The sequence below is a fragment of the Mustelus asterias genome, chromosome 4, assembly GCF_964213995.1.
Source record: "Mustelus asterias chromosome 4, sMusAst1.hap1.1, whole genome shotgun sequence".
Taxonomy (NCBI): Eukaryota; Metazoa; Chordata; class Chondrichthyes; order Carcharhiniformes; family Triakidae; genus Mustelus; species Mustelus asterias.
This window is the reverse complement of record NC_135804.1, coordinates 34,053,315-34,079,915: the sequence shown is the minus strand read 5'-3', so window position 1 is coordinate 34,079,915 and position 26,601 is coordinate 34,053,315. Positions and strand designations below refer to the sequence as shown.

At 42.9% G+C, this 26,601-nt stretch overlaps 1 protein-coding gene across 7 annotated transcripts in view; it reads left to right on the top strand.

The window, feature by feature from the left end:
* Positions 1-24,170, top strand: part of vstm2b (V-set and transmembrane domain containing 2B) — a 51,094-nt gene extending 26,924 nt beyond the window's left edge. For 5 of the 7 annotated variants that reach the window (XM_078210246.1, XM_078210248.1, XM_078210250.1 and 2 more), the window contains one exon: positions 23,357-24,170. In XM_078210246.1, the coding sequence (XP_078066372.1) occupies positions 23,357-23,433 (77 nt within the window). In that variant the 3' untranslated portion in view covers positions 23,434-24,170. The remainder of the gene's footprint in view (positions 1-23,356) is intronic. The other 2 variants (XM_078210249.1, XM_078210247.1) reach the window with 2 other exon arrangements.
* The last annotated feature ends 2,431 nt before the right edge of the window (positions 24,171-26,601 follow it).

The window sequence follows — 26,601 nt, the reverse complement described above, 5'->3', positions numbered from 1 at the left end:
TTCTTTTTACCACATGCCTTGCAGAATTGATGAAACGCTGATCATTTTCTTGGCGCCAGCAGAAGTCCACATTTGTGTTCCAGTGAGTGCATCAGCCATTGGGATTGTAAGCTTTGTCGACCTGTGAGGATCACTTTGTACTTGCATCCATCCTTGAGTAGCCATTTGATGCTGTAGATTTTGGGCTTGCTGATCTTTCTGGAATACTTCCATGGGTGTGGATTTGATCACCAACTCAAAACCTTTGCCTACTAGCTATGCATTTTTTTAAAATCACAATTTGTACCTTCCTCTCTGCATCTGCTGATCAGTGATCTATGGAATCTGTGGGCTGTTGTTGAAATGACATGAACTCTAGGTGATGAATACAGAAGTTGAACTTGATTCTGAATTCTGAAATGTAGTCCATATCTTTTGGGGATTCTTTAGGTCTTCTGTTAATCCGGATGTGTTCAGCCTGCATAGAAACTTCATTCCCAATAGCTAGGTGAATTTTTATGGCTCGCTTGTCTGGTGCAGACACACTTAAATCAAGAAATCATACCTCTGTTTGCTGTTTAAACATTTTGAATTCGGATGGTGGGTCAGCTGCGTCTCAATTCAAACTGGGGAATTTTGTGAATGTTCTGACAATACACCTTTGACCTTCCTTCTGCTATCAGTCCCTGGGATGGATGTCGCTGTAGCCGCTGTCGCACACTTTGCTGAAGTTCCACCCACAAAGGTGAGTTGTAACGGAAATGCACCATGGAGTAATGGTGTCTTTGCTTTATATTCAACTTATTTTCAGCAACTCCCGATGCCACCTGTTATCATCGCAAACTTCTCTGGCCCGATGTTAATGGTGGTTGTTTCTTATTTAAACTCTCCCTTGCTCACTATCGATCTGGTCCACACCCTGGTGTGGATCACACCCTTTCAGAACTGAGCTAACTTGATGCTGGTCCTCTCAATGCACTGTCCCACTCACAGAACTGACAGGCGGTGCACTGTAATGCCATCATCAGGGCTCCGTCTGCTTACCAACTCCTTATCTGAGCACCAGCGCGGTGCTGTGACTCTAAAACCTTTCTTCGCGGCCATGACAACTGCTTTGTTGCAGTCTGACCAAAATGTCAAGAGTCTTCTCATGCCATGCAGCACAATTTAATCCTGTTCACCGTGTTGTATCTGTACTTAATCTTGCTGCCACCCGTCATGTTATTATTTTTTTTATTAATTCATGGGACTTGGGCATTGCTGGCTGGTCAGCAGTTATTGCCCATCCCTAGTTGCCCTTGAAATTGAGTGGCTTGCTAGGCCATTTCAGAGGGCATTAAGAGACAACCACATTGCTGTGGCTCTGGACTCACATGTAGCCCATACCAGGTAAGGATGGCAGATTTCCTTCCTGAACAGACATCAGTGAATCAGATGGGTTTTCCTAACAATCAACAATGTTCATCAGTAGATTCTCAATTCCAGATATTTTTCTTTTATTGATTTTAAATTCCATCATCAAACCAGGGTCCCCAGAACATTAGCTGAGTTTCTGGATCAATAGCCTAGCGATAATACAACAAGGCCATCACCTCTCCTCTTATATTGATGATACCTTGGTCTTATATACTGCACAAGGCACCAATTGTTCAGAAGTAAAGTTTATTTATTAAAGTTTATTTATTTATTAGTCACAAGTAGGCTTACATTAACACTGCAATGAAGTTACTGTGAAAATCCCCTAGTCGCCACACTCCGCCGTCTGTTCGGGTACACTGAGGGAGAATTTAGCAATGTCAATGCACCTAACCAGCACAGTCTTTCGGACTGTGGGAGGAAACTGGGGCACCCAGAAGAAATCCACGCAGACACGGGGAGAACGTGTTGACTCTGCACAGGCAGTGACCCAAGCTGCGAATTGAAGCCGGGTCCCTGGAGCTGTGAGGCAGCAGTGGCACCATGCTGCCCACAAGGGATTGAGTAAACACTTGATGGGTCCATCTATTAAGACTGAGCACATGAGAACAGTTCCATATAATGTTATGGGTTGGTGGGGGGTCAATTTAAACATCCTGATTGCCTCACTCACTACCCATTCATAAACAGAAAGATGTTTTTTATTTTGGTTTCCACCTTTATATTTTCTCCAACCTGTAAATTTGGAGTGTTCCAATCCTCTATGACTAACTTGCACAGCAAACTCGAAATAACATAAAATAAAGTCCCCCTCTTTTGCACTTATGCAATAAACGGAAGATAAGGAAAAGGGTTCAGGGCATGACCATGATCAAATACAAATTTGGGTTTTATGTGTATCCAGAGTCCAGAATCAAAAGTCAAATGGAATCTTCCTTTAGAGGAGATTGTGAGGTGATCCTGTCTTTCCGAAGTGAGATTTCTATGATGGAAGAAGAGGCACCTACAATGAACAGGTCTTAGAGGCACGAGTTCCAAGGTTCCAGCAGTTGCAGCTTTTGAGTGCCAGTGTTCTTTCTGTTGCCAGTTACTTGATGGTAGACAGCGCAGGCTGTTGCCTGGAGGCCTCTTCTCTTTGGAGGTCAAACAGTAACTGACCGCAGGTCCAAAGACTGTATAATTAAAGGAATTCAGATAATCCAAGTTTTCTTTATGTGATACTGGTTTAGGGTTATTAAACAAGGCCCTCTCGTTGGAATCATCATATTAGAACAGTTAATGCTTAGGCCATTAGTGCTGATATTGCCTCACAGTGCCAGGGACCCGGGTTCCATTCTGGCCTTGGCTGATTTTCTGTGTGGAGTTTGCATGTTCTCGACTCCTAAAGATGATCTTTTGAAGAGTTGGTGTAGACTCAATTGGCCGATGGCCTCCTTCTGCACTGTAGGGATTCCATGATTCTTGGAGATTCTTGGCTGTCTTTGTTGGAAGCTGGCTGGAGCAGGCCGACCGTCTGCTGGGCCATTGTGTTAGCTTGGCTGGGTTGTTTGTGTGATGCAAAAGATATTATATTCCAGATGTTTAAGGGGTTAGCCTTTGTTCACTTTGAAGTGGCTCAGAAACTTCCGGAAGCCAGCATATGACCAGCTGGTGCCATCTTGATCTAATAATTCAGTCACCTTTAACACTAAAAACATTTGAATTATCCAATAATTTGAATCAAATAACATCAAAAGCACAGCAACACGGAAACTTTATGCCTGAAAATGAATTATCAAATGCAATTTTGAATTGAATGGATTTTTGTTGGTCGGAGAAAAGGGCCAATGTGTTAGTCATACTGCACAAGCCGGTACTATAGTCAACATGACACTACAAAAAAATGTTCACTATCATTGTGGATAAGATGAAAGATAGCTTTCATACAAAGTCGTTTTTCTTTGATGAACTGAACTGAACTGAAGAGATGTTGAAATGTGCAATAAACCACACGCAATCCATGCAAAACTCCACTCTGTTCCTTACTTCAGTATTCATGTTGCATCTCCATCGAAGGAACTTTTATTAATTAGCAAGTGGCGGAATCACCATTTACAGATTTTATTATTGATTTGTTTCATTCAGTTAATATGTGGGTAAACTAATGAAAGGGTGACAAGAAGTTTTGTTTGACTGATTTGTGTCCCCACTGTCATCCCTGTTTATGAAGCTACAATGATCATAGAATCCCTTCAGCCTATCAAGTCTGCACTGACCACAATCCCACCCGGCTCCTACTACCTGCTAATTTACCCTGTTAATCCCCCTTACACTAAGTGGCAATTTAGCACGGCCAATCAACCTAACCCGCACATCTTTGGACTGTGGGAGGAAACCGGAACACCCGGAGGAAACCCACGCAGACACGAGGAGAATGTGCAAACTGCACACAAACAGTGACCCAAGCCGGGAATCGAACCTGGGTTCCTGGCGCTGTGAGGCAGCAGTGCTAACCACTGTGCTACCGTGCCGCTAAATCACATTCCTCAAGTTGAAATCAGTCAATAATCTATGTGGAATGTCTAGCATGAACACTATTGACCAAATGGAAACAAGCTAAAAGCTGATCTCGCAGCCTCAAAGTAAACTCCTTGGTGGAAGTCATTCTCCAGGCTTCACAACAGGGCAAAAGCTTCAAGTTAAAATTGAAGTTGGGCCTCAGTGACTTCTTCTGCCTATCTAACAAAGGACTCACAGCCTTCCAGTACGTATTTCTCTCTCATACTCGAAAGAACAGTTCAAAATTACAAGTGATATTGAAGGTGGTATTTTGTTGCTGCATTTTAATTGGCCATACACGCGGCTTCCACTGAGATGGCAGGGTTAGATTTGGACTGTGAATAAAGTCCAAATTCTAAGCGCCGAATATGCATTAAAATGGGAATTGCTCCTGCTGGTTTTCTTCTGTGGGATTTTCAGAATGAATCACCCCACACCCTGAGCACTACAGAGTGCCCCAGAGAGATTCATGCTGAAAATCTGAGTGCGTATTCCTGCTGGAGAGGCCGGCAGCATAGCGCTGAGCGGGCACTGCGCATGTGTCAATCTGTCAGCGTAGAGATCGGCGCCTGCGCAGTGGCCCCGCATTGCTCCCTCCCAATCATTGGCCAGCCTGACCGCTGGCCAGCCCCGCGACCCCACATCACTGGCTGGGTGGCCCTCTCACCCCTCTGATCGCTGGGCTGCCAGATGTCTCCGGGCCAGCCCCGATTTTCCCTCCCACTTGTCAGCCCAATCCTGCCCAAATTTCCCTGACTCCCTCCCCTGCTGGCAGTCCCGAATCCCCCAAACCGCACCCCCCCCCACCCCAGATGGCCGGCCCCGATCACCCCCTTTGCTCCCTCTGCCACTGATCGCTATGGAGAATAGCAGCGGGACCCCTCCACCCCCACTGATCCCCTCATAGGCCCTGCCCCTTCTGACCCCACCCCCTTGGCATTGCTCAATACCCGGTGGGCAGCGCCAAGGTGCCCCTTAGACAATGCCAGGGGGCCGGGTTGGCAATGCACAGGGGGCACCCCCTCTCTTATCCCCAATCTCGTGGGAGGGCCTCCATGGCCTCCCTTCACTCCAGCGGGGCTGGGCTGCCCTTTAGTTGGGAGTTGTTGTAAACCCCGCTGGAGTGAACCACTTCTGGCAGGGGGAGTGGTGGGGGAGACGCCAGCGGGCTTGAAGACTTCAATCCCGGGCCCGCTAATAGGATGGTAATTCCGATTTCAATATTTAAATCAGCACCGCGCCGATTTCCAGTGCCAAACTGATGATGCCAGAAATCCTGGCCCTGGAGACGCATGGAGACAATGCCGCCCAGCGGGGAGCCTCTGAAACAGCTGATGTCTCCCAGCCTATTGTGCTGCTTGAGCTGTGCAGCGGGCTGGGAGAATCGCTCCCCCATTCCAATTAAAACCACCAAATTAATCTTCTAAATTTAAACTCAGACTTCTTTGGAAATTAAGATCAATTCTTTTGCAGTTACTTTGATTGTTTTCTCAATTTGAAGCTATTATTTCCTCCAGCATTCTCTGCTCTTCACACACAACAGGAAAATGAAAGAAATGTCAATATCAAGTGAAACTGTGAAGTTTAATGTGTTCATGCAAGTTAGAAATGTAAAATACAAATTGGTGATATTTTCTACTTAAGAATAAGAACAGCATCCTCCCCTAAATGATTTCCATGTACACTGCAGGGAGGCTAATATCTTTTTTTTTTAATTAATCAATAAATGAGTCATGTATTTATGTTACTGTACAGCCTACCGAGAGTTAAAAGATTGGATATAATTCAACTTGATGCAAAAGCTTTTGTGGATTGATTGCTGAAGTACTTTTATGGATGGAAATAACATGAAATTTGACCAAGGCAGGAACACAACACACCGCCTGATGTTTAATTCCATTGAAGTTCCTGGAATTGCATTTTCAGCAAGGCACTTACTCAGTAACTAATGGGATATCACTCCCCTTACACCCCGGCCCAAGTTGAAGGCCATTCCCAAGATCACTAGTTTGCACTTGTGAATTGGAGTTTCCATTAATGATTTAGGATGTAACGGATTTTCTAGCATTTTTCAGAATATCCCAAAGTGATTCAACTTACTCCGCTGTTGTAATCCAGGAAAATAGTGAACAGTACACAACAGAAAGGTAGCAAGTTTGATTTCTTACCTGTAATGAGTTAATCTGATCTCAATTGGGGCACTAGTGAGTTGTTATAACTAACCACAATACCCCCAGAGTGGGAAAGAGAAGTATTAGTAAGGTTTCCACTCCTAATTATTGTCAAGTGGATCTTGTTTGAAGCAGTGTGCTTGTGAGCGTTGGTGATGTCGGCAACGGGCTCCGCAGTGATATCTTCCATGGTAAAACAGTCCACCAATGCTCACTGTTTCAATATATTACTAGGATGCTACTGGGACTTGATGGTTTGAGTTATAAGGGGAGGCTAGATCGACTGGGACTTTTTTCCCTGGAGCGTAGGAGGCTTAAGGGTGATCTTATAGAGGTCTATAAAATAATGAGGAGCATAGATCAGCTAGATAGTCAATATCTTTTCCCTTAGGTAGGGGAGTCTAAAACTAGAGGACGTAGTTTTAAGGTTAGTGGGGAGAGGTACAAAAGAGTCCAGAGAGGCAATCTTTTCACTCAAAGGAACAAGGTGCCAGATGCAGTAGTAGACATTTTAAAATGTCTTTTAAAAAGCATTTAGACAGTTGCATGGGTAAAATAGTATAGAGGGATATGGGCCAAACGAGGGCAAGTGGAACTAGCTTAGTGGTTTTTTTAAAAAGGCCGTAGAGATAAGCTGGGCCGAAGAGGTTTACAGCATGGAAACAGGCTCTATGATTCTATGGCCAGTATTTTACAACCTAGCTTGGGCAAGGCTCCGATTCCGGGTCGGGCGCGGCGATAGAATTCCAGCTTATGTGTCCGATAATGGAGAACCAGGGTAGTGCCTGGAGAAGTGCCATCACCCTTTGAACCATGTCACAGAATAAGGCAGCACCCTGAGGAGAGGAGGGAGAAAAAAGGAGAATAGATGCGTGAAAAAATATAGGGTGGGCAAAAAAGTGTGTTAGGAAGCAATTAGTAATGCAAATACTAAATAGTCCATCCCAGCAGTGCATTTCCCAGACAATTTACAATTCTTAGAAGAAAAGCAACTAATTGTTCTTGGTTGAAAAATACTGTGCCTTGACAGAAAAAAAACCCCTGCCTACTCTCTGAGGTTCCTTGAAGCTGGTTGAAGAGCAATTAAGCTTCTGAGGAATGCACCTCCTTTGAAATCTTAAGGATCTACTTGTTTTCTAATACATTCAATCATTATTTCTTGAGGATAAATTTGTGTATTCAAGTCACCCGTCCAATAAATCACTTCAAAAAACATTAGCATATAAATTATTATTTGCAATATTAGCATACAAAAATTAGTGTGTTCATTCCTCTCTCCATTATTCTGAAATAGTTGAGAAGAGAATGAGAAATAAAGAATATGCATAAATGTACCCGTTAATCGCATCTCTGGGATTGTCAAATTTTATTTGCTAATAATCCTGTGAAGCATCTTGCAACATTTTGCTATATTATAGGTGCTATACAAATGCAAGCGGTTTTCATGTTGTTGTCTCAAACTGATTCACTTAGAATGATTTATTTTGAAGTATGTAGAGTCTACTGTTTCTTTGTGGGTGCACAGCACAATCCTATTAACAGCAATGAGATAAATGGCCAGTTAATCTATTTGTACGGGTAGTGTTGGTTGAAGAGAGAATGTCACCCAGATCACTGGGTGAATTTCCTGCTCCTTTTCGCATAGTAGCAAGGGATCTTTAACAATTCAATTTTACCTCTCATTAGAGGGACAACAATTCCAATCCACAACTTCTGACTTACGAGATCAGAAGTGGGAGCATCACCAGCTGAGCCAAGCTGCTATGAGCCGAGAGATCAAGTTCATTATTCATGCTCCTGCAGTCATTTCCAGGCTCGTGCTTGGATTTGACAAACAGTGTTATTTGCCATTACATTGTCACCCATCAACAAATGATAGTCGTACACTCCCCAGCAAGTTCAATTCTGGAATAAGAAATGTAAAACTTGCCCGAGGACCAAATTATCATGCTATGCTTTAAACATCTCTCTCTTTCTCTGTTTCCATGTCTCTGTTCAACATTTCAACATTGAAATTGTTGGAAATTGCAGTGTAAACAACATTAGTCAAATGCACATACCTGCTTGTAAAATAGCCTTTTCATCTTAATACAAAATTGCTGGTTGTGTTCAGCTAAAAGTTCTTCTTGTGATAATGGAAATATTTCTGCAGAAGCAAACCCACTGCTTCCTTTTTGTAAATGTCAAACATGATGGCATTTGAATATTGTTAAATTTTATGTTGTTTCCTCACACGCAGGAGCCACTGAGAAATATTTATTTCTAGTCTGGTGGAAGCAAATTCAATACTGTCCAGACTTGTTCATCACAGTAAAACAGGCTGTCATATTTTAGGACAACATCCCATCATATGCAGATTGATGGCAATGATTTTATTTATTCTTAGATCGATACTAATTCAATAAAAAATGGAGCTATTGCGCAATTGAATTCTGATAAGTCATTCACTGTGACCTCTTACACCTACTATTTGAGACAACACTTCAAACGCTGCATCGTCTATTGATTACAATTCTGACTAAACACGGTGCACCATCATTTTAGAGAACACCATGAGATGGATATTTGTTTTGGTGCTACCACTCTGATAATAAATGGTTACAAGTAAATTTCAAAGTAGTTACACGGGTGAGAGATTCTAATAGCATCATGAATCACAACAGCATATCTCAAGCAATTCATGCCATGGACATGGGATTTGTGTGGCCCCTTAGAATTTTTTCAGTACCATTTGTTGTTTTCTACACAATTTGACACTGATCAGTGACTTTACACACAGGCTTATTACTTTTTGTTTACTGAAATGATTTGCATCCATTCTGTTCGAGGGCCATTGGGGTTGTTTCTGTCTGAGTGGCTGCAAGGCCTTACCACATAAAAAAGTAAGTCTGGATATATTTCTGCGTCACTTCAATAGTTTATATCTTTAAATATTTCAGTCTACCCCTTTGTAGTCTGGTTCCAGTGTCAGCAAAGGTAAATGGAAACAAGAGGCTGAATTTAAATGCACTGACACACATGAAATGGGATACCTGATAGCATATGTATCCGGCCAGTTCATGATCATTTTATTTCCGGGTTTCCCATTCAATCAATGCAGCAGGCATGATGATGACCCAGGATGATCCAAGACTATTCCTTGCTTCATGTACACATCTGTGAATGTGCTGCTGGAGACTGTGAACAGAAGGAGAGCGAGAGACTATTCTCTAGCAATGGATGTGAGAAGCCGGCTGATCAAACCGAGTAGGTGTGTTTGGAGATGGCAGAAGAGGCCAGCAGCAGGAGAGTGGTGCCATGCAAGAAGCAGTTTAATGATCTAACCAAGGCAGGAAAGGTGAGAACAGTGACACATTCATCTAAATCCTCAAATGTGCATCACCCCAACCACATCACCCTGACTTTTCAAGCTGACCTCATTACCTCATGCCTCACAACCACTTACCTTAAAGGAACAAACATTTCTCTCTGTCTATGCATTTCCTTACATCTCCAACTATACATCCACCACTGACTCAATCTCATCCTTATGCAACATCATTGTTGTCCCTCATACTCACCCTTAACATCTACAGTCCATCCATCAGGTAGACAAATGCCATTACTCGCATGGGTCTCTTCTTTCCCACCTTGCAAGGAAATAGATCTGAGACCACCAAAGAGAGAACCGAAGGCAACCCTCCAGAGATCTCCCAACTCGCAAGTGCAGAGGAGGAGATTTGGAGACCAGTGGAGGCTTGATGTGCCTAGCCATCAGAGATGGAGAGATGGGGGCCTCCCAGCTAGCTGTAACAGGATTCAGTATCGCACAGCCGTATGATGTACAACCATCAGTCATGTTAACTTGACAAGAGTGAGTGAAATATAATCATGTTCATGTTGATAACTTGCATCATTCTTAAGTTGACAATACTCATTCATGGTCTTTTACCTCCCACAGGGCCTTCGTGCATCCTGAGGAGGTGGACGAAGTCGCTGATGACAATTCCTCAGAGAAAGTCCATCTCTTTGAATGTGCATCATCACAGGACTGATCCAGAATTTGCACCAGCTCAGATACTCATAATTCTGTGGGACAGGTTAGTGAGATCATTGAGATTTCACATTGTGAATTGCACTTCACAAGTGAACAAGAGCAGGCAGTGGAGTCAGGGACAGCAGTGACAAGTTCATGTCAGAGGACACAAGTCTCATCAAACTCTGTCCAAATGGACACAGATGCTATACCCTAAGGACCATCGCTGAAGAAAATAATCATTGAGGAACAGCAGAGATTGTGCAATGTACTGACAGGCATTCCAAGCACACTGTCCACAATTGCAAACAGATTTTATGAATCCACATCAAAAATGAGTGGGTTCTTGTCACAGGCCATTGCAATTATGTCTTCTTCCATGGATAGAGGGGCGAAATACATGGAACATCAAACGCAAGTGCACACAAGCCTTTGACAAGGGCAGACTTTGGCTGCCACCTTGAAAAGGGTGACTGATACTTTAACTTTGACCTTGTGGCACCCTGCTGACCTTCAGAAAAATGCTTTCCAGCAAAGTGGTAGCAGGGAGGTGCACCTAGGCAATGAGTGGGATAGAGGACCTGGAAGTTAGGGCTTTGCTCAAAGATTTTCCATTCCTCACCCATTGGACAGTCAGTACACACTATGCTGTCTTGTATCCCAATGGACAAATCTGTCCCACCACAGGTGAAGGGCAGCAATGTTTGGTAGAGCCCGTGACCCAAAGGACATCAACCAGGAACAACTCAACAGTTGGGATGTGAGAAACCTGGGATGTGAGAAACCTGTCTCTACTTCTACTGAAATCACAAGGTTTGCAACATGTAGGAGCAGTGGAAAATAGGAAGCATTAAAATTTGCATTGGCACAGGAATATGTATAAGGGTAGGTATTTTGTACAGTTAATGTCTATTCTTCACCAGAAGCACCTATATATTATTGTTTTACACCTTTTTCCTGTGTTGCACATTTTTGGTTGAGGGCTGGTTTGCAAGTGCGTTTTTCAGTTGTTGATGATGAATAGAAAGGCCTGATTTGATGATGGCTGGTAGAAGGTGTGAAAGGAAGGCTTGCTTGTTTACAGGATTGTGTTGTGTTAATGACTTGGGTGGGGAGTAGGGCAAAGGTGGGTATTCTATGAGATTGTGAGATGGGTACATTGGTAGAACCCAAAGTGAATCTTGCAATAATCAGGGTATTCCAGGTAGCAATGTGCACTACTGGTGATGCATTGGCCTCGTTACACTCTACCTCCCCATCTTCATCCTCCTCTTCCTCGTATTTCTCCCCTTGCTCCTGGAAATCCTCCTCTGTGTCACTGTGCTCTGTGCCTTTCCTGCAGATCCTGGCCTGACTGCTGGACAATGCAGTGTGCAGAGCAGTGCACCATTCTGGACATCCTGGCTGGTATATACTGAACGATGCCTCCAGATCTGTCCAAACAACTGAAGTTTCTGTTCAACATACCAATGGCTTGTTGAATGACATCTGGTTGTTCTATTGAATTCACTGCTGTGCTCCTCAGGTTTCTGAGAGGTATCATTACCCACATTTTACTAGATGTCCCTTGTCTCCGAGAAGCCTCCTGCTTCCAGATGTAAAGAGTTCAAGAAGAGTGGACTGATGGACTGTGCAAGATGAAACCATTATGGCAGATGCCTGGAAAACTTACAGGCACTTGCATAAAGATGTTCTCGTGATTGAACATGAGCAACATATTGATGGAGCAAAAGCTTATGTGGTTGACAAACACTCCAAGGTGTTTTGACTGCCACTTGCATGTATTCAATTACATCTTTTACCTGTGGGCAACCAGCCAGAGCCACAAAGCACCCACTCATTCTGACTGACATTATTGCTGGAAAAGTTGACATATTTGGTGACCCTGGCAAGTAACCCATCAGCCAGCTGCCTTATACATTTATGGGTGGAATTCTACAGCTACGCTGGTCTAAAAGCTGGAAATTCCCGCCTGACTGTCAATGGGGTTTCACATTGACCGCAACCATGCCCGCTAAAATTCTAGTGGCAGGCTGGATGGGAGAATTCCAGTCTATATGTGTGACTGCAAGTTCCTACATATGTCTAAAGCAGAATCTCGATGAGATCCAGTGACAAAAAATAATAGGGCATGATGGCTTCAACCGCTGTTGTTACAGCATGACCACCAGGTCCACTTGGCTGCAGCTCTTGTTAAAATTACCACTGAAGAGAAATTGAAGTCCATTCTGGAATGAATTTAACACCATATGAAGTCAATGGCTTGAAGATTTCAATCAATGCCACTCTCAATTTACATTTTTTTTAAAAGACCATTAATCTCTTTTGGCTTGCACACCAGGAAGTCAATGTACAACTTCACCATCTGAGTGCTGGCAATGGAGTGGAACAGATCATCCGTTTGTTTTAGAATTTGCTGAAACTTTGTTTGAAATGGGATGAAAGGTGAGTTTTATAATAAGCAGGCAATCCGCTCTCATGTTACCAACCAGACAATGAGGTTGAAAATTACCCACTATTTCCACAACCAGTTAGCACCAATGGAGCAGGAAACTCACGTTTTTTGGAAACTAGGCCACATATTGTACAAACAAAAGTATCTATTCTATGATGTGCTCTCCCATAAGCAAGCACACACTATTCCTTATTTTGTTTACAGGAAAATGTTACAAACTGACCCTGAGATGGGTTATTCATTCTATTATGTGTACCATGCAAATGGAAAATAGGAAAGGTATAGTTTGAAGTTGAAGTGTTAAATCCTGAGTATAAATAAAAGTACATTCATCTTATCTGATTCAATACCTAAAACATGAATTATTTAGAACTCAAATAAGGCAATATATAATTCAATAATGTCCTCCTTCAGGGAAACTGGCAAATTCAGAATGTGTATGAGAAACTAAATAATACTTCATGAGAATTAAATCAATATTTCTTGCCAGAATTCTTGAACAGTTGTAGAAACAAATCAATATTTAATGCGTCGTTGTCATTGGAAATTTACTTAATACACGTAGAAAAAAAAAATTCACATTTTGCTATACAGCAAATTCAAGAAAGTAGAACAGTTTGCAGTAGGACTGCAAGGAAAGTATCTTTATTTTGTTGTTATTTTCTTTACTTAGTTAGTTTATATGGACCAGTGACTTTTATAGCTTTAGCATCCGTTTTCAGAAACTTTTCACGTTGGATCTTTTTCTTCGTACATCATGAATGAAAAAGCATTCTGCCAAAGGCATGTATAATTCAAAATAAGTATTACATGCTGTTCATAGTTCACCTCAACTCCACTGCATTTACCTCAACTCCATTTATCCCCTTTTGATCCATATCCCTTGCTGGGAAGGGATTGGGGAAATATGGAGAAATATTAGAAAGGCCAATGCAACTTGAAGATTATACTCATCAACTCGAGAAGGCATATGACTGAGTGCCTCAAGACAAAGTCTGGATATGTGCTAGAATTCAAGAAGTCACTGAGAAGTACGTATAACTATTGCAGGACACAGACAAGAGTAAAGAGGCCATGTGGGGAAAAGTTTCAAAGAGAAAGTTGGATTGCACCAAGGATCTACACTGAGCCCCTTCTTCTTCCCGATCGTCATGGATGTTCTACCTGAGCAAGTGAGATGGGAAGTGTCATAGCCCATGGTGTTTACTGACGACATTGAGGTATGTGGTGGGGATGAGGAGAATACGACTGAGTACCTGGAGCATTGGAGAAAAGCATTGGATGACGGGGGGAGGAAGATCTGAAGACCAAAGACCCAATATGTGGAACGTCAGACTGAGCTTGAATAAGGGGATCAGAGTGAAGATGTGCAGAAAGCGAGTTGTTTCAATTGGCTGAGGGCAGTGGTGGTAGAAGATGGAAGCACTGAAATGAAAATGAAGCAACGGATTAGTTCTGTTTGGAGTAACTGGAAGAAGGGCAGTAGAGTGCTATGTGACAGAGAAGTATCGCTGAAACGGAAAGGAAGAATTGACCAGGCAGTTTTGAGAGCAAACTTGTTGCCCAAGTTTCTGCATTATATAACATCAAAAAGAGAGACTAGATACTAATGCGATGCGGACACTGAGATCGATACGCGGAGTAGTGAGAAAGGGTAAAATCAGGAAACAGCAAGCACATCATGGGGTTCAGTGAAGGTGGTGGGAGCATTGAAGAAAGTAGCTGAGAGGAGATTTAAGAGATATGGAGAGAGAGGAAATATGGTGAGTAGTGGTGAGGGGCCTGCCAGGAAGGAGGAGAAGGGGAAAGCCTAAGACCAGATGGCAAGGTGCAGCCATGAGACACTTAAACGCAGTTGGATTGGAAGAGAAATGGGTGACTGAACAGGAGGAAATGAAGAAGGATGATCAACCAGCATTCGGGCTACACCAGGAGCAATGGGAAAAACTGGAAGAAGAAGCTTCATATCCCTTGATGCTCCCTCATAACAAAATGACACCATTCAGTCTGAAAAGCTTCAACTGAATCTGTGTCCACAGAGGACAGAGTTCCACTATTCTTTGTGCAAAAATAGTTCATCCTGATTTCACTCCTAAGTGGTCTAGTTTCAATGTTAAGGCTGTGCCCCCTTGTTCTCAATTTCCCCACCACGGTACATAGTTTAAAATAAGCTGGAATCCGAAACAAGAACAGGGGATGCTGGAGAAACTCGGCAGGTCTGGCAGCATCTGAAAGGAGAGAAAGCAGAGGTAATGTTTTGAGTTCTTTTGGCTCTTTATGAGATGGTATCTAGTTTTTCTGTATCTGCCCTTCATCATCTTAATGGCCTCAGATGGTCACCCCTCAAACTTCTAGAAGCAATTTTATGTGAAAGGTTCTAAGTGCCTAGCTAGCATGAAAACGGGAGAGTTTCAGATCCGATTTTTGGGCGAGTCCAATTTGCATATCTTATTCACTTAGAGAAGGAAAGAATGGACTACACCATTTCTAGCTGCTAGAGGGAGGGAGCAGAACTTAACTTACCAGGAAGGCTGCTGCAGCAGCAGACCTGTGGCTGCACATACGCAATGGCAACCAGCAGAGAGCTTACAGGTCTGAAATATCTGTTAGCTCTCTGCTGCTGTAGCTGGCCTCGCCCCAGCAACCGCCACCCCCCCTCCCCCGCCCACCCCCACCCCCAGGGCCCCACAGCTTATCACCCTTGCCCAGAAATATTGCCCCCTCCCCCCGCCGCTCAGACCACTCAAGCCCTCCTTCCACCACCAACCCCCCCCTCCACCAATCGTGATGCAGACTGGCAGCCTGCCCTCCAGTCCTTACCCGACCAGCCCACCCCTTCAGGCCCCGCCAGAAATGAGCAGGAGGTTGAATGCGACGGACATGCGCCGGTGAGATCGCGAGAGGCAAGAAATCAGGCGTGAATCTGATTTCTCGGCCCTCGCGTGATTCTACAGTCTCCGTCGACCCATCGATGGGCGGGGCAGAGTGGTAAAATCGCCTCCCAGAGTCAGAGGAATAAGTTTATGCAACTTGTCCTTATAATTTAACCCTTTAGTGCATCCTTTCTGAGGTTCAGTGTGTCAGCAGATGCCTTGGTAAAAACCCCTCATACTTTTTCTGCAATGTCATTTTAATACTCGACAGTATACATCACACATTTAGTTAGTAAGTAGAGGATAATGAATTTATTCACGTTGTACGCATGTTGAACGATAATGAGTACAAAAAGGAAAACAAGCTCTTTACATACTTATTGCTTCTCCATTTCCTCCTCTTTTGTATTGTATTTTGTCAACTGCATTCTAGAATCAAATGGCTGTATTTTTAAACAGTAATCGATCTGATAATGTTAGAAATAAGCAATTATCTTTCATGCTAACCTGTACAGCGCACACCGGTGATTAACGTATTTCCTGTCTTAATCAGCTTCTTCCATTTTAGCATAAATCACATATTACTGACACAGTAATCAATGGTCATGTAAAATTTCCAATTCGGATTGTATTGTCAGCAATCAATAACTCCTGATAAGTGTACTCTAATCAATTCTAAATTCCTCATTATCAACAGACTGCAGAAGAAGAAAGCAAAATTCTAAGGAAAATTCTTAAAACAATATCAGAAACAAAAATGCTCTCTCAAACTATATGTAAAAGTGTTCCTCAGATGGCTGTGGTATATATTCACGCAGGTTTAATGCTGAAATATCAAAACTCGGAGTAAACTAAAATGCTACATTTCCATAAGACCATAAGACATAGGAGCAGAATTAGGCCACTCAGCCCATTGAGTCTGCTCCGCCATTCAATCATGGCTGATGTTTTTTGTCATCCCCATTCTCCTGCCTTTTCCCCATAACCCCTGATTTCCGTATTAATCAAGAACCTATCTATCTCTGTCTTAAAGACACTCTATGACCTGGCCTCCACGGCCTTCTGCGGCAAAGAGTTCCACAGATTCACCATTCTCTGGCTGAAGAAATTTCTCCTCATCACTGTTTCAAAGGATCGTCCCTTTAGCCTGAGGTTGTGCCCTCTGGTTCTAGTTTTATCTACTAGTGGAAATATCCTCTCCATGTCCACTCTATCCAGGCCTCGCAGTATCCTGTGAGTTTCAATAAGATCCCCCCTCATCCTTCTAAACTCCAATAACTACAGACCCAGAATCCTCAACTGTTCCTCATACGACAAGCCAGTTCATACCTTACTGTACTCTCCATTCTCGACTGAAAATTCATGCTGGCTGGTTCCGAGTTTGTCGAATCTGTGGCTATGATTATGAATTGCTTTTTGTTTCCTTGCAGTCGGTACGTTTTCAGCTGAGAACCTGAAGGAGTTAAAATGTGGTTCTATTCTGCTGCATTAATCTGTACGCTAACAGGTCCTATTCTAAATCTAAGTTAGTGCTTTGATTTGAGCTTGTAAGAATTACCTGAAATTGGTAAATCACGTCTGGATTATTATTTAAAGATGTTGCAGGCTCAAATCGAAATTTGCACTTGCCAACTCTCACGATGCTGGGGTAATTTTGTCTCATTTCTTGCAACCTTGTGTCACAGAATGATTAAAAGATTTGAATGTGAGAAGATTACAGTGATGGTTACAGCTTTTTCGTGCTGTGCCAATCCATTACATTTCTATCTGAACAGAGAATATTTAGTATATAATCTCATTTTAGTATCAACTCTACATTATTAAAGTAAGAATTCCAAACCTGGGCTTGACCTTCTGGGGTTATTATGCGAGATGATCATGCAGCTAGAAAGGAAATGATACAAGTAACACATCGCTCATTCAGATTCAATCTTGCCAGCAGTACAGAGTGAATTGCTTGCCTACTAATCTAAAGATTAGAAGTAAATAATGGAATTACTTGCTTTGTTACTGAAACAGTTTCAACAGTTTGCTTCCTGATAAGATCTGTAGGATCAGATCATCCGTATTTTAATTGTTTCACCATTAGTGGCCATACATTAAGCTGCTAAGGTCCAAAATTCTGGAAGTCCTTCCCTGAACCTCTCCGCCTCTCTCTCCCTCTCTCTCCTCCCTTACGCTGTTGCTTAAAACCTACCTTTTTTATTCATTCATTCATGGGATATGGGCATCGCTGGCTAGCCTGCATTCACTGCCCATCCCTACTTGCCCTTGGAGGACAGTTGAGAGTCAAACACATTGCTGTGGCTCTGGAGTTACATGTAGGCCAGACCAGGTAAGGACAGCAGATTTCCTTCCCGAAAGGATATGAGTGAACCAGATGGGTTTTTCTGACAATCAACAATGGTTTCATGATCATCAGTAGAATCTTAGGCCGCGATTCTCCCATCTGCGCCCGCCACTTTTCTGGCGGGTCCGGCCAGGAGACGCGTGTCTGCGGCCTTGAACAGGGATTTGCGCATGCGCGGGGAATGCATGCACATCTCCTAGAGCCGGCGAGAAATTGCCCACCAGACCATGCTGAAAACCGGCGGGAAGGCAGGTAAGTAATTTAAATCTTTTTAAAATCTATTTTAAATATGTGGACAAGTTAATTATCGGGACCTTTCAGATCCTGATCGAATCTCCCACCCCGCCAGCAATACTTCATTCCAGCAGGGTTCAGGGGAGCTAGCGGGAGACACTGCCAGAATGAAGGAGGGGGGCAATCGGGGCCTCCCCAGGGGGTCAGGCGGCAGGGGTTGTGCCTCCTGAGCATAGGCAGTGCCTATGGTAGTGCCAGCCTGTGCCCCCTGGCACTGCCCAAGGGGCAAAGTGCCCATGCCCAGGGGGAACTTTGGCACTGCCCATCAGGCATTGGGCAGTGCCAAGGGGGTGGGGCCTATTGTGGGCGGGGCCTAGGGACAATTGGTGGGGGGTCTCACTGCCACTCTGCATTGGGATCGGTCTGGGATGGAGGGAGGGCAGCGATTGGGGTGGGCTGGGGGGGGTGGTTCTGCTGGGGTGGGGGGTGTCTGCTGGTGGGTGGGGGGGGGGGGGGCCCTGCCTCCAGGGGAGGTCTGACCCCGGGGGGGTCAGTGGGAGGGGAGGGATCGCCACTGCTGGGGGATGGGGCCTGGGCACCGGGGCGCTCCGCGATGAGGAGGGTCAGGGCTGGCCGCCCGGGAATCTTTGTGGGGGCCGTGATTGGGCCTTGGGGAGTGCCGTAGGGGCAGCACTGCGGTGGTCCCAGCTGGCCAGCGATTGAGCTGGCCAGCAAACGGGAGTTTGACAGTTTGGGGCCACTCCATAGAGCTCCAGAACTGTCAAACTTCAGCGCAAATAGGCCCCACCCTGCTGGGTTTTTAATGAGATTCACGACTGGGTCCTCTTCAGTGCACAGAGCGTGGAGGTTCAGGTGAGAAGCTGACCTGTCAGAACTGGCACCATCTAGACCGGTTTTGCTGCCAATTCAGCACTTTTGGGAGAGTCGCCCCCTTAATTTCAGATATTTTTTATTGAATTCAAATTCCGCCACCTGCCGTGGCAGGAATCAAACCCGGGTCCACAGAACATTAGCTGAGACTCTGGATTAATAGTCTAACGATAATGGCACCAGGTCATCACCTCTGAGACCAAACTTTTAGTCATCTTGTCCTGTTACAGGTACAATGTCTCAAAGCTGGCAATCACGGCACTGAGGACATGCCAGATTTCAGAACTTGCCGGATTTTGGGTCAGGTACAGTTGGGGCCATGGGTGGTTCAGGTCAAACTGGGTCAGGTGGGCAAGGATTGCTCGAAGCACAGGAAGAGACTGGTACACAAGCGGCAAAGGGGAGTACCAGTCGGGAACCACACTATGTCAATGCAGCACCTGGGCAAATTGTTCAGTTTTGTTTTACTCAACTAAAATTCCTGCATGGCACATTCTAAAAATGTCCAGTCTGTCTGTTTTTTGGACAGCTGAGTTTGAAACACTGTATGGTTTGTCTTTATGCATCCCGGTGTCAAAATTTGATTGATGTTGCTCCTGTGAGGCACCTTGGGTGATGTTACTACATCATTACAAGTTGTTGTTGTTATACAGTCTCGTGCATTACCAGCTTGTTTGTTAATTATATTAGCCAATTAGTGTTTTACTGTTTGGATTTTAATGTTCTCTTTATCTTCAGAGACCATGGAGTAGAATTTCAACTTGCTTCTTGGGCATATAACTGCTGTTATGGAGCAGCACCTGTCCAATTTACAGTCCTATAACAGATGGTCAGCGCCAGTATTATGCTTAAAGAGCAAATTCAAAAATCTACTCCCATGTTTCACATCAGTGATAATAAAAGCCATACTATTTTTACCTGAAAGCACAATAACTTGAGTGTCTTGACTGAGTGTAAACTCCAAGGTTCGGGCTGGCCACAGGATTCGGAGCTTGTTGTATCCAATGGCATTTTTATCATACTTCCACTTGTGAGAAAGTCTTAGTCATACGCCACTTCTTGGGGTGTTCACAACTGTGAAAGTAATACAGTGATTCATCAATATACAGTGTCCTTTATTTTTGATGATTATGCATTGTTCACCAGTTAATATTTCTTACAAATTTTGGTCATGCCTTAAAATTCTCAGATACGGCAGTGCTAGTCATTCCTATTCGTGGTCTGTTCACTTTACATTTACAGGTGGCCCTTACTGCCTGATTTTTAACTATGCAACAGCATAAGCCAAAGATGTAACACTAGCAATCCTCTTTATGATGTGAACCAGACATGCATGACTTTGAGACATGGCCCCCCAATGCTGCTTCAATCCTCTTCAAAGTGAATCAACAAAAGACCTGGTCAGATGAGGTCAAGAGTTTTAAGCTGTCTTCTTTCACAACAAAAGAACACACACAGTCATAGTTCTGATCAGAGTCACTTCATACACTCAGTGCAAGTTATTCTCAAGTACTAAACAAAATAATGAAAATGTTATGTGTAATTAGTCAGTGGGAGAGGCAGGTGTGGGCCACTCCATTTTCCAGTCTGCACCTTAGTTAAGTCTGTAGCAAGAAGGGTCATTCTCTTTGTGCCCCACTGCCAAATGAGATCATGAAGTGGGAAATTAATGCATGCTTAAGGGCTTCGTCTAGCCACCACTAATATTAACCCAGGGGCAGTTGGGCAGTCTCGTTGCGTTGCTTTAAGGACATAAAATGGGCAGAACGCACAACGATTTTGGGGAACAAATATCTCAAATCTGAAGGATGTCTGAAAGATGTCTGAGCGGATATTAGGTCAATCTCTTTTTGAGGCAACCTTGGCAACCGTTGAAAACAATAATTAAACTGCTTACATTAAAACAAAGCTGACCCAAATGACAGTAAACTTTATTTAAATAGTAATGGTGAATGACATTCTTGGGAGAACTACTTCGAAAGAGTTATTGAACCCATTAGTGCAAGGGAGATGAATTGATATACACGAGCGAAATGACATGGCTAAAAAACTGTTTCAGATCTTACACCCTGGCTTCCAAGGCAACACATAAAGACCAGAGGGAAGTCAGAAATAGAAAGATTGTTGGCATTTAATGGGATCCCTACAACCAATTGAAATATCATTATGGCAAATCCCACTTTGCTTTTCTCTCTTATCCATTTTCTCTCCATTTTCCTATCCTGATGCCATGAACTCCTTGGTGACAGTCAATTCCCAAATGCTGGACCATTTCCAATTTCTTTTCCAACTGTTCATGTGTAAACTGTGGATCAGTCAAACGCGGAAGCACAGCCTGCAACTCTTTTCTAATTGAAACCATTTTTAAATGCCGGCCGATACAGATGCAGTCAGCACAATTCCAAAAGAGAAAATAATTCAGAACAAGTCTTTGACATGCCGAATCCTGACTGAAGTTGTTCCCATTCTGAGTGGAAACTTATATCAGTTAAGCAGGAATGGTTTGTGAGCATAAGCAGCAGAGAAAGGCAATGGTTAAGAATTTAAATAGTAAAAATAAAATGAGGTGAACCCTGTGTCTATTAGAGAAGAGCTTTATTTTCAGTAACTTCCTGCAGTAGCGGGCCTGAAGGCAGCATAGGCAATTTGGTTTAACAGATGAATTGCTACCTGAGGTAAACAAGACTAAATAACCTTCTCCCAACAATCTCTCTGAAGGTCAGGCTGAGGAGCTGTTAGTTTTGATAATAAGAACCTGAAGCAGTTTCTCTAACAACAACAAAATAGGGAGACAGAAATCTTCAATTAGAGCACAGAACATATAACCCGTACATAGAGATTAATGAATCCAACAACAATTACACCACTAGAAGGAAGGAAAGACATTTTACTGTTCTAATCTTTTGATTTCAAGTTGTGAAACATACATGAAGACCTGAATCTTTTCTCCTGTGTTTACTTTGTATGTACTACCACTGTTTGAAAGGACATAATATTGGTATCAACAATAGTTAGTGTATAAGAGTGTAAGTTCCATATTTCAGAAAAGTGTTTCTGTTTGGTTTGTGTTCACAGTCACAGAAAAGTTGTTGCTGGCCATAATATGTTTAACCATAGGCTATGGCTGTCATACAGTAACTATTAGAGTGAAATAAATCCAGCTTTGCGGAGAAAACAAGACACTTTTTTATTGAAAATAAGAAGTTCTGAATTGTCACTTCTGCTGGAGAAACCCACCTCAGTGACTATTGGGGGGAGTCCAGTAAAAAGTCTCACAACATCAGGTTAAAGTCCAACAGGTTTATTTGGAATCACGAGCTTTCGGAGTGCTGTTCCTTCATCAGATGATGAAGGAGCAGCACTCTGAAAGCTCGTGATTCCAAATAAACCTGTAGGACTTTAACCTGAAATTGTGAGACTTCTTATTGTGTCCAGTGTTGGCATCTCCACATACTGGGGGAGTCATGTGAGGACTAACTCTAAAGCTACATCTATCTCCAATTCGCAAACTACTTCACTTCCTATGCTACGACAGTGACTTCATTTCAATACTATCTGGCTGTTAAATGTTCTGGAATGTCCTGAGGTTGTGAATATAAATTCATATCTTTTTCTTTATTCTTTCTCTTGGGTGTGTATCAAAATGCAGCAACATAGACAGAGTTAGTTTCTATGATGCAGTGGCCAGAGGGGACATCTGGCAGCTATAAATATATTAATGAACTCCTGTTTGCATGACCATGAAATAGCACCAATAGTGGCACGGTGGTTCAGTGGTTAACACTGCTGGCTCACAGCGCCAGGGGCCTGGGTTCAATTCCCGGCTTGGGTCACTGTCTGTGCAGTGTTTGCAAGTTCTCCCTGTGTCTGTGTGGGTTTTCTCTGGGTGCTCCGGTTTCCTCCCACAGTCCAAAGATGTGTGGGTTAGGTGGATTGCCATGCTTAGTGTCCAAAATGTGTCGGTTAGGGGATTAGTGGGGTAAATGTGTGGGATAGGGCTTGAGTCAAATGTTCTGTCAGAGAGTCGGTGCAGACTCGATGGGCCGAATAGCTTCCTTCTGTACTGTAGGGGTTCTAGTGGGATTTTCAAAACACTTTAATCACATTTAGTGATAATTACATTCAGTCGTATAACTCTGATCCAAGCATAGCCATTCCATTTCTTTACCATAAATTCAATTGTTTCAGTGTACATTCTGTTTATCATCCAGCACTTTGGATCTGAAGCGATTAATTCTAGTTTAGAATATTTTGAGTATAAAAGCAAAGTGGGCAATTTCCACATTCTGCATCAATCAGACAGATGGCGAGAGTGTAATATTGTGGGTTAGTACCCAATCTCATTTGCGTACACTTATTGCAATGATCGGGAAATGTCATTCATGACTATTCAAACTGAAGTGCTGTACAAATGATATTCTATTTTGCCTGCAGGTTTTGAACCCTTTTCTGCAACTCACCCATTCCTGTTTATCTCTCTGCTGATCTTACAAAGGCTCTGCACATATTAGTAAACCTTGACTGATTTCTCCAAAAGTAACCTTTCTCAAGCAAAGAAAATGTGCAGTGGAGACACAGGCAAAAAAAAAAGACTATGAAGAGTGAAGAATTTAAAAACTGGTTAGATCAAATTGCCTTTCAAAGAATCGCAAAGGAAGCTCTCAAAAGCATAAGAGGGAAAAAAAATGTTTCTCTGAGGATGACCTTCAAACATTTTCAGCTGTCCAATGTTGCACATTCTAAATGTTCTCAACGTGGTAAATTAATTTCCCAATAAACACAATGTAAAGCCTTGCTGAATATAGCATGGCAATTGTTATTAATAAGATTATTTTCTTTGTGACAAATTCCACCTGCTTGTTTTCTGCACAACTCGTTCCATAGTCACCTATCAGTTCTTAATATTCTAAAGTGATGATGCAGGGTCAGTAACCTAATGAAATTTGAATATTTTAGATTGATCCCTTTGTTCATTCTCTCGTTATACTTTCTGGCATTTAGATTCGATTCCCTTTGAGAATTCTAAGTAGATACAATACATTCCATCATAAATACCACTTAGCATCAACAATATTTATTTTTAATAAAGATGGAAAATAAGGTAAGACATTCATTTATAAACTGTATTGATATATTGCTGAAAATAAGTTGGAATAAAGAATTTTCAAATAATGTCTTCAATAGCTGTATTGCTGTGCATCTCAATCTTAACACAAAAATGGCCGATTCATTAAATTCTTTTTCTTTGAAGTTAAAGTTTATTTATTAGTGTCACAAGTAGGCTTACATTAACACTGCAATGAAGTTAACTCTGAAAATCCACTGGTCACCACATTCCGGCTCCTGTTCGGGAACGTGAAGGAGACTTTAGCATAGCCAATGCACCTAACCAGCACATCTTTCAGACTGTGGGAGGAAACCGGAGCACCCGGAGGAAACTCACGCAGACACGGAGAGAATATGCAGACTCCACACAAACAGTGATCCAAGCCAGGAATTGAACCGTGGCGCTGTGAGGCAGCAGTGCTAATCACTGTGCCACCATGCATACATCTGGTGCTGACTAAACAAAGAAGCATACAGCAAGAAATTTCAGGTCCATTACTGTACTACTCGGGTCACTCTGAAAGAGATAGTAAACTGTTAAATGTTCATGAGACAACTGCAGAGGAATTAAACACTTTAAATTCAGTTAGATCCAAGGTTAAGCAGCATGGAGAATTGGGGGAAGTGCATCTGAGATTTTCTGACACTCTTCCTTTTTTGGCAAGGATCTAAAGTAAAGTTTATTTGTTAGCCACAAGTAGGTTTACATTAACACTGCAATGAAGTTACTGTGAAAATCCCCTAGGAACTATGCTAAAGGGTGCAACTTAGTAGCATGAATGTCAAGTGCAGGTATCTACAAATTTATTTGGTATATGTGTGCCTGCTAACTGAATGTCTAGGACAAATATGTCTGCAGTTGCGACTTTAGTTACAAAACTATTATGCACACCAACAGCAAAGATTATGTGCTCATGATATGGGATAAGATATTAGTTGATCCTCAGTCCATGACATGGTTAAGCATCCGCACCTTTAATTAAATCATTTGTTCTTGATAAAACAGTATTTTGTAGCTTTTTCTGTACATTTTCCACATAGAATTAGGCAACATATTTCTCCAGCTTTTCAATTTAGGCTCTACAGAAATTACAAGAATATAATTTGTCCTAAGTGACTTAATATTTTGCAGACCTGCTTTGGAAGTTGATATTTAAAAAATTTTTCATGGGATATGAGTGTCGCTGGCAAAGCCAGAATTTGATGCCCATCCCTAATTGCCCTTGGGAAGGTAGAATGGGGAGGGTGGTGGAAGAACTGCCATTCTTATGTTGTGGGTGCACCCACAGTACTGTTAGGAAAGGAGTTTTTGACCTATTACAGTGAAGGAACAGTGATATAGTTCCAAATCAGGAAGGTGGTGTATCTTGAAGGGGAACTTGGTGTTCCCATATGACTGCTGCACTTGTTTGCCCAGGTGGTAGAGGTTTGGAAGGGGCTGTCAAGGGAGGCTCAGTGCATCCTGTCCCTGGTATGCCACGTTGCCACTGTGCATCGGTGGTGGAGGGATTGAATGTTTATGATGGTGTCGAACAAGGGGGTTGATTTTCCCGTGGATGGTTTTGAGAGTGTAGTTGGAGCTTCACTCATCTAGGCAATTCAAGAGTATTCTGTCACATTCCTGCCTTGTACCATGTAGAAGGTGGACAGGCTTTGGGGAGTCAGGAGATGAGTCACCCACCACAGAAATCCAAATGTCAGACCTGCTCTTGTAGCTCATTCAATTACATTTCTGGTTAACAGTCGTTGTTTTCTGATGTTAATAGTGAGGGAGTAAGTAATGGTAATGCCATTGAACAGCAAGAGAAGATGGTTAAATTCTCTGTTGCTAGGGGTGGTCATTGCTCAGCACTTGTTTGGTGCAAATGTTGCTTGCCACTTATCAGCCCAATAATAGAATCATAGAGTACAGTGCAGAAAGAGGCTATTCGGCCTGTCAAGGCTGCACAGATAGCAATCCCACCCAAGCCCTACCCCCATGACTCCACGTGTTTACCCTCTAAATCTCCCTGACACTGAGGGGCAATTGAGCATGGCCAATCAGCCTAACCCACACATCTTTGGACTGTGGGAGGAAACCGGAGCACCCAGAGGAAACCCATGCAGACATGGGGAGAACGTGCAAACTCCACACAGATAGTTACCTGAGGCTGAATTGAACCTAGATCCTTGGCGTTTTGAGGTAGCAGTGCTAACCACTGTGCCATCGTGCCACCCCAAGCCTGACTATTGCTTAGGTCTTGCTGTAAATGGACAACAGCAGTATCTGAAGATTAGCAAGTGGTACTGATCATCCAAACTCCACAAAGTCATCCAAGGCTGGAATCGAACCTGGGTCCCTGGCGCAGTGAGGTAGCAGCCCCACTGTGTTACCGTGATGTCATGTGTTCAATTGCTTAAAGTGCCTCTTCTCCACTTCAAAGCTGCTAGTGAGGAAACATTAGAAATAACATGAATACACAACACTTTTCTTCTTTAAATCAAAGGATCCTGACACTAATAACAGTATAATGTTAACAATCAAATTCAGCAACATGAATAATTAATAAACAACAAGTCAAGTGATCAGACGT